The sequence below is a fragment of the Onthophagus taurus genome, chromosome 6 (assembly GCF_036711975.1).
Source record: "Onthophagus taurus isolate NC chromosome 6, IU_Otau_3.0, whole genome shotgun sequence".
In the NCBI taxonomy this organism is placed as follows: domain Eukaryota; kingdom Metazoa; phylum Arthropoda; class Insecta; order Coleoptera; family Scarabaeidae; genus Onthophagus; species Onthophagus taurus.
Genome location: NC_091971.1, coordinates 22,286,496 through 22,304,222, shown reverse-complemented (window position 1 = coordinate 22,304,222; position 17,727 = coordinate 22,286,496). Strand labels below are relative to the sequence as shown.

General features: G+C 35.2%; 1 protein-coding gene and 1 long non-coding RNA gene across 2 annotated transcripts; both read right to left on the bottom strand.

Annotated features, from left to right (window-relative positions):
- Positions 1-1,321: 1,321 nt before the first annotated feature.
- LOC139429998 (uncharacterized) lies at positions 1,322-2,164 on the bottom strand. Its single transcript, XM_071196536.1, has one exon. It carries the CDS (start codon positions 2,162-2,164, stop codon positions 1,322-1,324), a length of 843 nt encoding a protein of 280 aa, XP_071052637.1.
- Positions 2,165-11,060: 8,896 nt separating this feature from the next.
- Positions 11,061-11,604, bottom strand: LOC139430250 (uncharacterized). The gene is made up of 3 exons (XR_011640714.1): positions 11,590-11,604; positions 11,430-11,528; positions 11,061-11,365 (listed from the first exon to the last, which is right to left on the bottom strand). It is a non-coding gene; the product is annotated as an uncharacterized lncRNA (long non-coding RNA).
- Between the last annotated feature and the right edge of the window lie 6,123 nt (positions 11,605-17,727).

Genomic DNA, 17,727 nt, shown 5'->3' with positions numbered 1-17,727 from the left:
TAGGCAGCCCCTCCGTAATTATGTCCCTGTATCTTTCGTTATACCTTCCCTCTTTTATTTGTGTCCTTCTTTCCTGTCTCTGCACATCTCGGTCCCTGTCTCTCAACTCCCTCCACATCTCCCTACCCACCCTTCGTCTACTATTTATCTCCGTTACCGAGTAGCCCGCTCGTCTATAATAGTTGTCTCTGTGTCCTTTCCCATATCTGACCTTTCCCTCTCTAATTTCCCTCCAACACTCCCCCAGGATCCCGCAGCTTGGCCTCCCTTCTATTCTTTCTTCATATTTCACTGCCCTCCTGCCCGCCTCCACCCTGACCTTATCCACCTTTACCTCTTCCCTCACTATATACCCCGGTGTTTCTCTCGCCACCCCAAGCACCCATCTCCAATATCTAGCCTGCACGTCCTCCAGCGGTCCCTGCTCCCTCCATCCCCATACCTGTGCCCCATACATCATCACACTGCTAACCAGACCTTCAAACATAATCTTCCTCGCTGCCACATTCCTTCCAAAAACTTTCTTCCCCCAACCCCATACTTGTCCCATCACCTTATTCGCCTTTTTTGCCATAGCTATCACACGCGACCCCTCCCTGTTATCCTCCCTAAACACATACCCCAAGTAAGTATACTCCCTAACCTCCTCGATCTCCTTTCCCCCCCATCTCCAGTTTTCTGTTCTTTTTCTCCCACCCTTACAAAACTTCATCATCCTTGTCTTCCCCACATTCACTTCCAGCCCCTTCCCCCTAAAATATCTTTCCAATGTCTTTATCATCTCCTTCATCTCCACCGCTTCTCTCGCCATGACCACGATGTCATCCGCGTATGCTTTCATATGCACCTTTCTACCTCCCACCACCAATCCTCCCATCTGACTTGGGCTCAGCGGACATCCCTGCCTCAGTCCCTTCGTCGTCCAGAAGACGTCGCTCAGCTTATCTCCCACTTTTATCCTAGCCATCGTCTCCATGTATATTTCCTTTACTCTCGCAATTAGGTGTTCCGTTATCCCCCTCCTCCCCATCTCCTCCCACAACTTCCCCCTTATCAAAAGCCGCCTTCAAATCTATAAACAGGGCGTACAGTACAATTTCCCTCCCTTCTTATCCAGCTCTCTATCTGCCAAATGCTTCAACACATACACGTTGTCAATTGCTCCCCTTCCCTTCCGAAAGCCTGCCTGCCCATCCGGCAAAATTCCCCCCAACTCCATCTCCTCCTCCAATCTTCCCAGCAGTATCTTCGTGTATACCTTGTATGCCGAGTCTAGTAGGTTAATTCCCCTGTAGCTCTCTACACTTCCCTTATTATCCTTTTATATATATACTGGGCAAATTACCCCCACTTTCCATCCCTCCGGAATCCCACCCCCTCTCCATACGATATTCATCCCCTCCAACAACTTCACTCGCACCACCCTTGATGCTTCCAACCATGCTTCGTTATGTATCCCATCTTCACCTGGCGCCTTTCCCTTCTTCAATCTCCTAAGCACCGCCTCCATCTCCTCTTCTGCTATCTCCTCTCCCCCATCTCCCTCATATCCTCCCAACCCCGTTAGCCTCGTTTCAACCCCTCCCAATAATCCCATAAAGTAACTCTTCCATTCTGTCATGTGTATTTCGCTGGTTATCATCTCCCTACCCTTCTTTCCTTTTTTCAGATACCTCCAGACCTCCCCTTCCCTTGTTATCCCCCTAATCTCTGCCGCCTCCTTCTCCCTCAATTCTGTTTTCTTTCCACTGCATAACTCTCTGTATTCTCTCCTGGCTTCCCTATATCTATCCACCCCTATCTTCCCCCGTCTCCACAGCCTCAACCTCCTTCTCGCCTCCCTCTTCGCCTTCTTGCACTCGCCATCATACCAGTCGTTCCTCCCCACTTTGTCCCCCCTACGTACACACTCCCTTTTCAGTGTTGCTTCCCGCACTACCTGGGTAAGCTCTTCCAACCCGTTGATCTCTTGTATCCTCTGTTGCCAAGTGTCGAGGTTTCCCCTGTAGAATGCTACCCCTTCTTCCGACCAATCTGTCCTGATGAACTTGCTACCCAGTTCCGCTCGCCTTCTGCCGCCCACCCCCTTTACCTCCACCTCCAACGGTTGGTGATCCGACTCTACCGCTTCTCCCACTTTAAACCTTTCCACCCTCTCCCACATTTCCTGATCCACCAATACATAATCAATCACAGATGTCCCCCTCGCCCCGATGTAAGTAATCTCTCCTTCCTCTTTATTCCCATTCAGTATCTCCCATCAGTTCTCCTCCACCCATCTCCGCATTTCTGTTCCTTCTCCATTCTGCACAGTATCCTTCGACCGCCGTCGTCCCTCCTCTCCCCATATCCTCTCAGTTTGCACATACCGCCTCTCTCTCCCTATTCCCACAGTTCTTAAACTCGTGGCCCTTTTCCGCACAATGCCCACATACCGTCTCCGATTTGCAGAAACGTTGGAGATGTCCGAAACCTTGGCATCTGTAGCACCTCTTCACGTCTATGAAGTCGTCAATTCTCAGTGACGACAACCCAATATATACCCTCCCAAATCTTGTAATCTCCCTTCTCACTCTTCCTGACACTCCCATAACATAATTTACCACCCCCTTTGCTGCAGAAAACTTTAAAGTGTTATAATTTCGTAAATAATTGAAATAGGACATATGTTCATTAACATTTTTTTTGGTAATTGGATTAGCTATCATATGTCAAAGTTTGATGGTGAACTAATAAATCACCTGTATAGCGTTATAATAATGTTTTTCTCTGTTCATTCAAACTTCACTTGCTTATATTATAATGTGTACCAGATATAGCGTACTCGGCTATAACGTACATCGGTTGGGCTTGGTTGAAAAGAAAATTACTCGAAAGTTAGAGTATTTTCATCTTAGAATTCATTTTTTGCTATCAGTTTGATTTGAAATTCTAAGTGAAATTCTACGACGAAAACATAGAAAAATCTTACTTTTAGTAGACAACTCTGCTGCTCACTACTGTAAAAATATATTAGGGTACGTTTACGTTGAAGCTGCGATAAACGATAAGACCTGCGCAAAATTTATTTCTATGATATGCTGTATATAGTGGAGCGGTGATAATAGCGACGATCTCTGCTTTGTAGGTGACATTTCATTTAATATTATTTGAAACCTTATAGAAGACAATAAATTTATACAGATAAAGACTGCTAGATTATTAAGAGCACGAAGAACTGTTGAATGTGCTTTTGAAATACTGTATACTAAGTGGAGAATTTTAGGAACAACGATACAAACATCTACAGATGTAGCTGATGTTATTGTTAAGTGTATCTGTTTGCTACATAATATTGTTATTGATAGAGAATACATTAACCATTACGTTAAAGAAAAAAGCCAGACAAATGTTCTAGGAGAAACTATTTTATTTTACATAGTGTCCGTGACGCCGAAATAGAATCGTTTGACATAAACTGTGCTGTTAACATTAGTAAACTTTAATAATTATGGGGAACTGGCCAACACACATTCATTATGGATCCTTTTCATTGATTGAGACGTAATACTAATAGACTACTAGTACAAGATATCTCAAATCGATGTCATCATCTCAGAGATAGGAAAGAAGTAGCTTTAATGCTAATCCCTCTAATCCGCTATCAGTTTTCGTTTTCGCGTTATCGGCAAAACGTCGAAATTTCGCAAAAACGACAAACACGATGGTTGGTCATGGTCTAAATTAATTCGCTATTTTTTTGGCCAACCATGCTTTGTATTAAAAAAATGATGTTTAATATTAAATCTCGAAAATGAGACTGAATGTAAAAAGTTGGCAATATAATGATTTAATAAGAATTTAAACTCTATCTTTGGCAATAATCAAGATATTCGCGTTCGTTGTCGTTTTCGTGAAATTTCGACAAGGCGAAAACAAAAGGCGACAACAGATAACAGTTTTCGGCATTAACATTTTCCGAAAAATGAGATTATGACTTGTAAACTACCTTTTTCCTATCTCTTTTAGATTCAGATATAGCCTATGAAGACATCGCATTTCATTTTTTTTTAAGATACCTGTACATAACAAGACTCGTTCAGTTATCATTAGAAGCTGAAAGGCACCAGGCTGATTGTCATCAAATCATTGTCTGATGAGTGTCTTGACGTTTATGCGATACATCGACAAGTTTTTTGAAAATTTATGAATAATATTGATCTTTTATGGAGCCCTATCCAGGTAACTCTTTAACCGGCCTTGATGTGGTGGTACAAGTTAAGACACTTTCTTCTCAGTGAAAGAGTTGAGTAAATGTTTAATCTATTTAATTTTGTACGCATGTTATTTAATACAACTTGTGAGTTCTGATAATTTAAATGTTAACTACTTTTTACCTTATGGGAGTGAGGACGTAATTGTGCAATGTGACTCCGATTTCTTTGTAATAACTGCCACATAGATTTATATTGACATGTCATAGTATCTTAAGACATAATAGATTTTTGAAAAACCGACTTCAAAATTAGTTTTTTTAAAATGCTGATATCCCTTCGTGAAACTACAAGTGACAATTAATGCAGGAAGAAGGAGGTATTTTTGAAGTGATGTTCCAAATTGACTGGTTCAGACTCATTTAGATTTTCGATTTATGCAGTTTAAGGATTTTTTGAAATATTTAACCAAATTATAGGTAATTTAAACTTTCAAGTGAATTCAACTTTGTCTACCTTTATAGAGAGGTCGCTTCAATAATTTTTAAATGATTCTTATTAAACGAATTTTAATAATTATTAATAATGCATTTAAAGTTTTTGAATAAATAAAGTTGTTTCAATTGTTATAAATCTTATTTTTTTTTATTATGGCATTATAGAGTTACAAACGTACATAAACTAAAGTATTGAGATTTATTGGTATCGTGTGCAAAGCGTAGAATAGTACAGTGTGTAGAAAAACGTACTGTGTGAAAAACTCAGCACTCACACCTACATTCGCATCTATACTTTACTTCCCCGGGTTCTGTTACAATCTTTTGGGCGGTTTCTAAAGTACAAACGCAATTACAAACACATTCGACGCAATCTTTTCCGGATTTGTTGGTACATCTACAGATGCATTCGCATTCTTTTTTGCCATCAGGAGTTTCAAGAGTGCACATTTTTTTCAAAGTACAAGACCCATCTTCGGTTTTGGTACCTAAAAACAATTATAAAAAATTTTATTTGTATTATTACATTTTTTTAATAAATGTTAAACCAATATTTTAAAAATATGTTTACCAAATTTTTTAAGTATTATTTATGTATTATTTACCTTTGCAACAAGCTGTTGTTGTAGACATCTTTACTTCTTACTAAATGTTGGATGTTTGTATGCAGACAGAACTTTCTTGTTTATGAAGTGGGAAGAAACCTGTAGAATTTATATACTAAACGAGAAACGAAATATAAACGAGTGCATTTTTGTATTGGTGCTGTGCGCAAAAACGTTCCTAGTGAATGAACTCGAATAATCCAAGCTCTTATCAGTATAAACACCAATTCGTTCGGTTTTGGGCTACGCTACGAATATAACGTGGTTTGGCTCTTTTTTTATCCAATTAATTTTTTTTAATCGATTTACTTTGAAATTGTTCTAGGATAACAAAACAGCAGTAGAAAGTCGAAGTCATTACGGTTATCTCCGATATTTATAGTTAACTCTTTATTTAAATAATAAATAGAATATTATAAAAACCCACCACAACATTTTCACCAAATAATATGTAAGGTTTTGCACTTTCTAATTGAACTATGTTCTAAAAGTATTAAACACGATAATATAATTAACAACATATAAAAATGGTATTTGAAATTCTGATGGAATTTTAAAAGTTAAATCGGAGTTAAATGAAGAATCTGGTGTTCAGCCTGTTCAATGATAAAACAGGCCGACAAATTTTTAAACCAAAGACTAGACTATACCTTCCAAATAATTTTCGATACTCTGAATCCGAATCTGACGTCAGAATTGCTTCATCACCTAAGATTTTCAAGATATCTTACCTAAAATATACGAAAAACACGATTTTTCAGCACATTCAAGGCTGAATTTACATCAAAAGATAATTTTTCTCCACAGAAGTCATTATGCCATTTAAAACTATTTCTCTGCCCCCTTAAAATCTTATATTATACATTTGAATATTTTTCTTGATCTCTGAGAAATTGTCCCCTAAAACTAAGAAATTCATCATGTTTGAAATAACGTCTTTTTATTTTCCAGTTTTATTTACAAGTTTTAAAATGGTGAAAATGTTAAAATGTGTTCAAGTAAAGTGACACTTGCAGTCAAGCGATTTCGCTAAAATTCAATATATGGTAATTTTTTATCATTTATTAGATGTATACGAAAGTATATGTTGGGCTATACATATCAAAAGTGAAAGTTTATATGAAACATTTGAATGTCTTCGGGTAAAGTGCCATTTCCGGTTAGTGGATTTGGTCCAAAAGTTGTTTAAGAGCTTTCGATATTGGTTTAATAGCTATATGCCAAATTTCATTACGGTAACTGATTACGTTTTTAAGTTATCGTGTTTACACACATTATTACATACGTATGTACGTACATAAATACGCACAGGCATTTTCTGGGAATGGTCAATATCAGGACTCAGGGGACCTCAAAACGTGTATATCCATCAAAATGTCGAGGTCGAATCTTTGCACGATTACAATACTTTGTCTCATATACTTCGTATATAGTGCGAGAAAGTAAAAATTAATTTACAATATTTTTCTTTGATATACTTTATAACAATGAAACTTCATAACTTTCACGTATTCTCGAATATTTTTAAATTAATTTGTTTTTTATTGTATTTAATTTTGTATTTTTAAAACTTCTTTTCTATTTATAACAGTTTAGATGTTATTTTAGTTTCTTATGATAACGATCGCGCATCAATTCAAACGATTACTTAACATTCTTACGCTTATATTGAGCAGCGTTATCGTTTCTTTTCAAAGACCAGCAGTAGTCAGCCATCATTCTTTCATCCTTTCATCTACCTTGATAGTGTCGCTTTTTTCCTTTCAAATCCTGATGGAATCGTTCACCTATTTCTTCGCTGAAGGCTCCTACATTTTCCTGAAAGTAATGTAAATGGGAAAATAGGAAATGTAGCTTCAAACTCATTAAACAGCCTAATTTTTTAAAGTTTAATAACATTGTCGATACAATGTTTTTATGTTGTGGGTCCCGATGATTGCCCAGGAAATTTTGTACAACTCTTAACTTAACCAAGCATTTTTTGCGTTATCTGTTATTGTTCTTATAAAATCGTCATCTTTCATTAAGTTTCTTATATCAGGCCCCACGAAAATACCTTCCTTAACTTTAGCATTACTTAAATTTTGAAATGCAGACTTAAGGTATTTAAAACAGTTTCCATCAGTATTTAAGGCTTATACGAATTGTTTGATCAAGCCTAATTTGATATGGAGTGGAGGTAACAAAATACGCTTTGTGTCAACAAGACTCTTGTAAACAACATTGTTGGAACCAACTTTCCAATCAAATCTTTCAGGCCACTTTTTTTTAATCCAATGTTGTTCTCGGGCACGACTGTCCCAAATGCAGAGAAAGCAAGGATTTTTTGTATTTCCTGATTGTAAACCAACCAAAATATTGATCATTTTAAAGTAGTCACCACATATAAACCAGTTGTGGATGTTGTAATTGATTTTTTCGAGTACAAATTGAAGGTCTTCGTATGATTCTTTTCGCCTGGTGGAATGACCAATAGGGATTGCTGCGTATTTATTGCCGTTATGGAGCAACACTGCTTTAAGGCGTTCTTTAGAAGAATCTATAAAGAGAAGCCAGTCATCGGACTTATACACATCTACTTGATATGTATTGATAAGTCCTTCTATATCATTACAATAAATTAAGGAATTTTCACTAGCAAAATATTTCAGAAATTCCTCATCTCTTCTTCTGTACGCTGTAATTTTTGTTCCGGGTAACAACATGTTCCTCTCTTTAAGTCTTGAAGCCAATAATTCAGCTGAATCTTTAGAAAGAATAAGATCGCGAATAAGATCATCTAATGAATCTTGATCAAAAAGTTCAGGGTCTTTGGCACTAACAGAATCCTCATAATCACTGTCCTTTTCACTTTCAATAGAACTCATTTCTTCCAAACTACATTCATGTTTATTAGGTGGTACTTTGTCTAATCTCGCTATTTTTCCTTTCTTGGCTGGTGTTACGCTTTGTACGTTAGAATATAATATGTTTCCTTTATTTTTTTTATTACAACCTGTTATATCACAGGCACAGAAGTAACAGTCTTCATTCTGATCCTTAGGCTCGTACCACATGGTTGGTGTAATGACAACTTCCTTTTTCATATCGTTCCAATTAATCAGAGTTAATCTACAAGTAGTACAAATAGATGTAGGTACCCACGGTTTAACTAAATTTCTCATAGGTATGTTGTAACATTCCACACATTTTTTTAATCCATTCATTAATGGTTCTGCGATAAGGACGTGTTTCGAAGTTTCCGCAAAAAAGTCACTAAAGAATAAGCTTTCCGCCTCATATTTTTTTATATTAATATTCCATCGTTTTAAAATTTTTTTGTAGAAAATCCGTTATGGTTGTGATTTTCATCTTATAAAACGCTATAGAGCTTAAATAAAAAAATAATATGTAAATTGTCTCTTTTTGAATGAATAAATCTCGTAAGCAATCATTTTATTTTTGTAAATACTGCTATAGTTTTCCCATTAAAACTACAACTTTGCTAACAAACCAAATAAATTCATAAAAATTAACTAGATTTTGAATGTCCAGTTTCTCAATTGAATACCTCCTGGTTAAAAGATAAATGCATGGTTAAAAATTTCAACTTTAAAGCTTCATTTTTAGATATTTGATCACATTTTCGCATATTTGTTTTACTGTGCGTCAACATCGCTAACTTGATGTAACTCAACATCAGTTTATCAAGGACAGAGCAAACCGATGTACTTATTAATTTCAACAGATGATATCTCGAAGAAGAAAAAAGATATTTAAGTAATTGAAAAAGAGTTTTAAAGGGGCAATTTCAAAACTTCTAAAAAAAATTGTTTTTTTTAACTCCCTCATGTGAACTATAACCACAAATACGACCAGAAACCGCATTTTTAACATATTTTGGCTAAGATATTTTGAAAACCTTACGTGATGAAGCATTTTTGAGGTTAAATTTGGATTTAGAACGTGAAAAACCTTCGGGATAGTATAGTCTAGTTGTTGGTTCAGAAAACATTTAAATTTTTGTCGGCCTGTGTAATTAGAGCTAAATCAATTATCGATAAATTTCTCATTAATATTTTTCAATCCTTCTTATTCCTTATATTTGCGCTAAGAATTCTTTGAAATTTTAAAACTGGCGTGCTTTAATCGTGACTAAACCTGTTACAAATCCTGATTAGTTACGTGACACACATTTTGATGTTATTATTTTCGTATATATTTTACTTAATTATTCCCAATATGTCCAAAATAGCATATAGTCATAAGTATAGAAAAGAAGTTAGAGGATGTTGGTCATTATTATGGTTAGATTTGCTTGCTTCTGGTTAAATACATTCTGGTTAAATCCAAGTTTAAACTTTTCTTTTTCTATTTGTATTTTGTTGAGAGATACATAAGTTATCCTTTTTTACCTTCTTACCAACTTTAACATAACATATTTGTTTCAGACTAATTATTCGATTTATAGATGATTCAAACATTGATTTGTCTAGTTAAATGTCAAACTTTTATGTGGAATAAAATAGTTTCTGTTTCATCAGTTCCACGTAAAATAAGTCAACGCATTCTCTATAATTGCAATATTTAGGTACATAAGTATATAGAATACATGCAAAATTGTTTATTAGCACTAGAAATGCTACATCGAAGTTATTAAAAAGATTAAAACCTAAAACTATTACTATTTATTTATAAAATGGCGACCCAGCCATCCCAACCCATCTGTCAAATGGTTGCATCAAATCTTGTTCTGGAACATCAGAATATACATATACAGTCAACAATTAAAAAAGTACGATGTGATTAATGGCAGTAGATTTTTTGAAATGTGGGGTATCGAAGTAAGAGAATCTGGAATTTAATACCCCTGGTTTTAACTTCAATGAGTTAAAACCATGTATACGTCAGTGGAAATCCGAGGATGAAGCATAATGAACAATGAATGCAAGAATCTCCTCAAAGCGCTAAAAAATATATTAGTGGCCAAGTTTGAAATTAAGCTTAGATGGTTTTCTTGGGTAGCTATACAAATAAAAATCATCGATTGAGTGTGATGAAGATGAAATTGGTACATCTTTTGCAGCATTGAAAAAACCATTAATCACTTTCGTTCTGAATTTGGGAAGATCAAGCAATAGGGGGGTATATAATCGTAGTCTGACTTTGAAAAAGCAGAGATACTTCTTGATCCCAGGATCCAAAAATATATAACTGGTAATAATAGCGTATTATGGTCCGCCTGAAAGTGTTCAAAATTAATTCATTTAAACGCTCGTGCCCGGGAAAAGAGCGTGTTTATAATCAAAGGATAAAGTAGAGTGTTTAGAACCTTCCCACCATAGTTTGGATTAGTCTTTTGGAGTGTCGACTTGATTTTGTCTGCAGAGACTTATCCTTTGAAATGTCTACACAAGACTTCTTAAATTCTGCCAATATTTAACCCAGTAATAGGGTTAGCGAGGAAATCGTTTATACGCTTTAATTGATTCAATATGCTTTTAATACTTTCTAATAGAATAACAAGAGGTGTAACGGCACAAAGTTAAGCACAAGTTAAATGTATATTGACTTGAATAAATTGGTCTTGAACCTATTAGCAACAAGTAAGGCGCAATGAATAGTTATTGTTGTCTAGTATCTTCAATTCAGATACAGAAAATCTTCGTCGATTCTTATAACTATACTGTTAATTTTATTGATTACTTATTAAAAGGAAACTAGAGTTTTAAAATAAGTTGTTTTTACAATTATAATTATTTTCATTTCTTTTTATTATTGCATTTAGAGTTACAAATTTTAATACAGCTAAAGTGTTTAGCGCATATTAATTGATGCCGTGGTTAAACAACTAGATTACAAAAATCTTAGCATTTACAAGTACATTCACATCTATACTTTAATTCCCCGGTTTCTGTTACAATTTTCTGTGCGGTTTCTTAAGTACAAACACAATTGCAAACGCATTCCATGCAATCTTTCCCGGATTTATTGCAACATTTACAGATGCATTCGCATTCTTTTTTGCCATCAGGAGTTTCAATAGTGCACATTTTTTTCAAAGTACAAGATCCTTCTTCATATTTAGTACCTAAAGAAAGATTTACTAAAATTTTATATCAAATTTTTGAAAGTATAATTTATTTATTATTTACCTTTGCAACAAGCTGATGTTGTAGACATTTTTATTTCTCACTTTATGTTGTATGATTGAATACGGAAAGAAATTTTTTGTGTATGAAGTGAGAAGAAATCTGTAGAATTTATATACTAAGTCAAAAATTAAATAAAACGAGTGCATTTTTGTATTGGTACCGTGTGCAAAAACGTTCCTAGTGAACAAACTTGGATGAACCAGGTTCTTATCAGCATAAACACCAATTTAATTACCGGCGAGACGATAGCAACAAACCGCCCAGCAACAAACTTTTTCCTTTATATTTCCACCTACTTCTAGAGCCCATATCTTCGTTATCTAAAAAGGTTGCGAAAAATTAAGCACACGGTTGGAAAGCTTGGTCTCTTCTCTATCATAAACCGAGTTTTCGTCCGCCGATATGTTGACAATAAGAGCAAGAAAAAATAAGAAACGTCACACTGCATTCAATTTACCTCAGAATTACCAAACTTCACGGCCTTGTGCAGCCGTTGTCAGATGGAAATTCAACAAATGGTTTACATATTCGGAAAGAGCTGACCTAGGACTATCTTATTCCGAGTTTTCGACCGTTAATATCTGTCGGAGTCTGTAAAAAAAAGGCTCCTGAAAAAGAGCCTACAGTTGGCAACAAACTTTACTTTTCTATTTCCATCTATGTACTTCTCGGACGGATATCTTTGTTATTTATAACGCTAGCGGAAAACTAAGCACACGGTTGGAAAGCTTGGTCGTTTCTCTATCTTAAACCGAGTTTTCGTCCGCCGATATGTTGATAATGAGAGCAAGAAAAAATAAGAAACGTCGCGCTGCCACGAATTTTTGCCGCGGCTAAACCACGCTTGGGCCAATAACTCTCTTATATGATGGGGAGGAAACTCTAGAACTATATTCATCCTATGGGAAATTTTCTGCTCTTTTCATCGGTATATAACACATCTCAATCACACGTTTGCACAATCGTTTTTCAGCCCAGCAACAAACTTTTCCCTTGTATTTCCGTCTACTTTTCGGGCCAATATTTTCGTTATCTAGAAAGATAGCGAAAAACTAAGCACACGGTTGGAAAGCTTGGTCGTTTCTCTATCTTAAACCATGTTTTCGTCCGCCGATATATTAATAATAAGAGCAGAAAAAAATAAGAAGCGACACACTACATTTAAATCACCTCAAAATTGCCCCAGTTTAAGGCTTTGTGCAGCCGTTAACAGAAGAAAATTCAACAAATTACTTACTATTACATATTCGAAAAGAGCTAACCTTGGCCTGTCTTATTGCGAGTTTTCGTCCGGCAATATCTGCCGGCGTCTGTAAAAGAAACACACCTGAAAGACAACCTACAGGTAGCAGAACGCAATCACTTCTTATCCTAAGTTTCTTATTTGATGAAATAAAAATTGGGACAAAGTTTTACCCGAGAGAGAATCCTAACTTCATTTCATGTTGACAGATAATTTTTCATTCACTCTTAATTTATTTAAAACAGTTTAAAAACATATACATAAGTACGAAGGCTAAGCCAAGCCGGTGTTAATAAAATGTTTGACGTGTCGGATGCCATGTTGCAACCTTCTTCAGAAAACAAGTTCGAAGCGAACCCGAAAGTTTCTAGTTCTAGGTCTAGTGTTAGTTCTAGTTCTAGGTCTAGTATTAGTTCTAGTGATAGTTCTAGTGTTAGTTCTAGTTTTAGTTTTACGTTTAGAAACATGTTAAACTGTTCAAAATGGAAAGATTATTTCATGTTACACCTATTTTATCAGAATCTGAAATTGTGTTTTGATGGTTTTGAATCTGGTAACGTTACCAACCTTTGCATTTTAAGTTATTTAGTTTATCAATTTAAAAAACGCCTATGCAAATGCGTAAGCGAAGTGCGTCGCACACTGTTGGAAAGAGCAGAAAATTTCCCATAAGAGAAGATGAATATAGTTCTAGAGTTTTCTCCCCTTCATATAAGAGGTAGTTCTAGTCAGAAAAAAGGATTGTGCAAACTTGTGATCACGGTGTGTCACACATCGTTGGAAAGAGCAGGAAATTTCCCATAAGCTGAATATAGTTGTAGAGTTTTCTCCCTGTCAAATAGGAAAGTTATTAGTGCATGAAATATTTGCGTGTTTTCATCGGTAGGGGCTTTTTCAGGTGCATCTTTCTTACAGACGCCAACAGATATTGACGGACGAAAATTCGGAATAAGATAGTCCAAGGTCAGCTCTTTCCGAATATGTAAACCATTTATTGAATTTCCATCTGGTAAGGGCTGCACAAGGCCGTGAAGTTTGGTAATTCTGAGGTAAATTGAATGCAGCGCGACGTTTCTTATTTTTTCTTGCTCTTATTATCAACATATCGGCGGACTCGGTTTAAAATAGAGAAAAGGCAAAAGCTTTCCAACCGTATACTTAGTTTTTCGCTATCTTTTTAGATAACAAAGATATGGGCCCTAGAAGTAGGTGGAAATATAAAGGAAAATTTTGTTGCTGAGCGGTTTGTTGCTATCGTCTCGCCGGTAATTTAATTCGGTTTTGAGCTCCAGTATAAATATAACATGGTTTGCAGTTTTTATCCATTTCGCTTTTTTTTTAATCAATGTACTTTTAAATGAAACTATTAATACATAACGGTAATAGAGGTATTAGAGAAGTGTTTTCAACAAGTAAATGAATTTTCTGGATTTTCTCTTTTTTTGTTATTCGCCTAAAATATCTAAAACGCATCATTACTTTAAACATTTTTACAAAATATATTTTGATGATAAAACATTGACATTAAAGTGTTTTAATTCTTCTATCTAATAAATGTTTTAAGCTTTCATTTGGTGGAGCAGTTATCTCTTAGCTGACATAGACGACTTTTTTAAATGTATGTTCTCCATTTTAATTTAAAAGTTAATAGATAATTGTCTTATATAATTATTCTTTCATACTGAGACAATATCTTTAATGTTTACTTTTATATTTATTATACTTTACATCTTTTATATTTCTTGATTTTCTGCCAATTCAAACCAATTGAAATAATGTAATATATATTTTACGTCATTAAGTGCAATTAAGTACTCCACTAGGCCTGGAACATACTCTGGCAAGCTCCCTGGGATGAGTTTCTGACGAAAACCATCCACGGCATCTTTGACTGGTATTCTGGTGAATAGAGATTCTACATCGAAACTTACCAGGATATCCTGTCGATCTAACTTCATACTTCTGATTGATTCCACAAAATGTGTAGAATCTCTGACACATAAAGAGACAGAATGGTGGCAAAGTGTTTTTCCATCTGATACGTAGGAGAATTTTTAGGACTGACAATAGGGCGTAGTAGGATATCCGGTTTACGGATTTTAGGTAATCCATATATTCTTAGTGGTACTGGAGCCTGTACGAATAAACTTCTCTGTTCTTCAGCTGGGATTCTACCAATTCTTGCATTTTCCTTATTATCTTCTTGGTTATGTCCCTTTTTATTTTTTTATAGGTGGCAGATTTTAATTTCCACATACTTGTGGTGTGCATAAAAATTTATTGGATATTATATGGATGAATTGTAAATGTTATATATAGATTTTTTATTTTATTACTTCATAACATTCTTTTACATAATATGTTCTTATTTAAAATCAATAAGTGAATAAGTAAGGAAAAATTAAATGTTGACCTTCCTTCTACATCTATCGACAGATGTCATCGTGTTGGTGCACGTAGTGGTTCTAAACCGCGCGGAATTATAGTGAAATTTATCAGCTATAAATATCGCAATAAGGTTTTTGAATCCAAGCGGCTGCTAAAGGGCTCTCAAGTTATAATTAATGAAGATCTAACCAGGGAAAATTACGAGTTGTTGATGATGGCTAAAGAGAAATATGGTCGAAGAGAAGTTTGGTCACGTGATGGAAAAATTTTTGCTAGAGTTAACAATACCACAATTCATATTGGATCTATGATGGATATTGGTGATGTTGATCTGAACTTGAAAAGTAAGATTAAAAATGTAAAATAGGACTCTACCTTTTCTGTTTATGTTGGCAAAGAAAAAAAATTTTTTTTTTTGTATTCTTTTTTTTTATTATTCTTTTTTTTGTATTGTTTTGATTTATTGTTTTTTTTTTATGTAGTTATATTTATTTCTGTTTTGTTGATCTTCACCATGGATTTGACGCGTTGACTGCCAGTCTACGACATAATTCACGCGAAAACAATAGATTTATACTGTTTCCACAAAATCTCGGCAGTCATATATTCTCATATACTAACGCGACAGTATATGCATATGTATTTATATATATGTATATATATGTGTGTATATATGTTTAATTCTGTATTTAATGCGTATCTGCAATAAGCGAGATTGGCATTTGATTCTTGTTTTTTTCTTATCGATTACTATTATTTTATATAATTATTATAATTTTCAATGAATTTTACAATTGCACATTTAAATGTTAGGTCAATTTTTTCGCATTTCGATAAATTTAAGCATTTAATTCTTTTACATGGTTATGATGTGGTTGGAGTTTCGGAGACATGGCTGGATCAGCATGTCGATGTTGATTTTTTAGCTATTGGAGGTTACACTTTTTATCACGTTCCTAAACGAACAAGATGTGGTGGTGTGGGGTTTTATGTTAAAAATAATTACAAGTACACAATCATATTTGAGGATATGGCAGATGACATTGAGCAGGTGTGGTTTAATATACACATCAAAAATAAAAAAAATATTACAGTTGGAGTTGTTTACAGACCTCATAACAATGTTAGTGGTTTTTTGGATAGGTTTGAAAGCGCACTTTCTTTGATTATGCCATCTAGTGACGCGATATTTTGCTTGGGGGACTTTAACATAGATGCACTTAACTCTGCAAGTGCTGCTTATTGTAATTTTTGTGCACTGCTGGAAGTATTTAGTTTAAAGCAATATATTGATGAGTCCACTAGAATTAACCTTCGTACTAGTACGCTAATTGATTTTGTGATTGCGGATGACGGTGCTCCTGTTGTGGCTTCTGGTGCGGTGGCGGTTCATGACATTTCTGATCATTATCTCGTTTTTTGTACAATTGCTTTGACAAATTTCTTCCCTCCTTCCGTCGTAAGAACTTTCCGTAGTTTGAGAAACATTGATAGTGAATTGTTTATGTCCGACTTAAAAGAAGTTCAATGGCATTCCATCTTTGATTTCAATGATATTGATGGCAAGCTGAATTTTCTAAATAATAATATTGTAAATTTATTTGATCGACATGCGCCTATTGTAACGCACACGTTTACAAAAAAAAAACCACCTTGGCTAACAGATAATGTGAAACTTTTGATGGATTTGAGGGACAAAGCACTTCATAAATTTAAACACACAAACAGTTTACATGACTGGGACTATTACAAAATGTTGCGGAATTATACTACAGGTGCAATAAAAAGAGAGAAAAGAGCTTATGTGGAGTTCTCGGCAAGGAGTAGAAATAAAAAGCAATTATGGTCAAGTTTAAAGAAATGCGGTGTCCATTATAACAAAAATAGAGAGATTCCTCTTTCACTTTCTGATGCTGATGAAATTAACAACTATTTTTGTTCAGTACAAAGTGACGGGTTGCCAAATGTAGACCTTTTAAATTTTTATAGTAACAATGTTAAAGATTCTGTGTGTTTGAGTTTACTGCGGTGACGGAGGAGGAGGTAGGAGATGCCTTAAGCGCTATTTCTTCCAATGCTCAGGGAGCTGACCAGCTTTCTATATCTATGATAAACATATGTTCTCCCTTGATCATACACTTCATCAGACACATTTTTAATTTTTGTATAACTGAACATGTTTTTCCATCTTGCTGGAAAGAGTCGATCATTTTACCCATCGCTAAAGCAAGTAATCCTAATGCGGTGTCGGATTTAAGACCGATTAGTATTTTGCCGGTGCTTTCGAAGGCATTTGAAAAAATTTTAGCAAAACAACTTAGACATTATCTGAATGCGTGTAATATTTTGCCTGAATTCCAATCTGGGTTTAGACCTCATCATGGCTGCTGTGGTGCGCTTTTGAATATCACTGACGACTTGTTGTCTGCGGTTGATCAGGGGAAGATGTCGGCGCTTGTAATGTTGGACTACTCCAAGGCCTTTGATACTATTAATCATTCATTGTTGTTGAGTATTTTGCACTACATAGGCCTTGGGTGTGGTGCGATATCGTTGTTCGCTGACTATCTGGCGGGTAGGTCACAAAGTGTCATGATACATGGAAACAGATCTAGACCCACTGAAGTCGTATCCGGTGTACCTCAGGGCTCTGTGTTGGGTCCCATT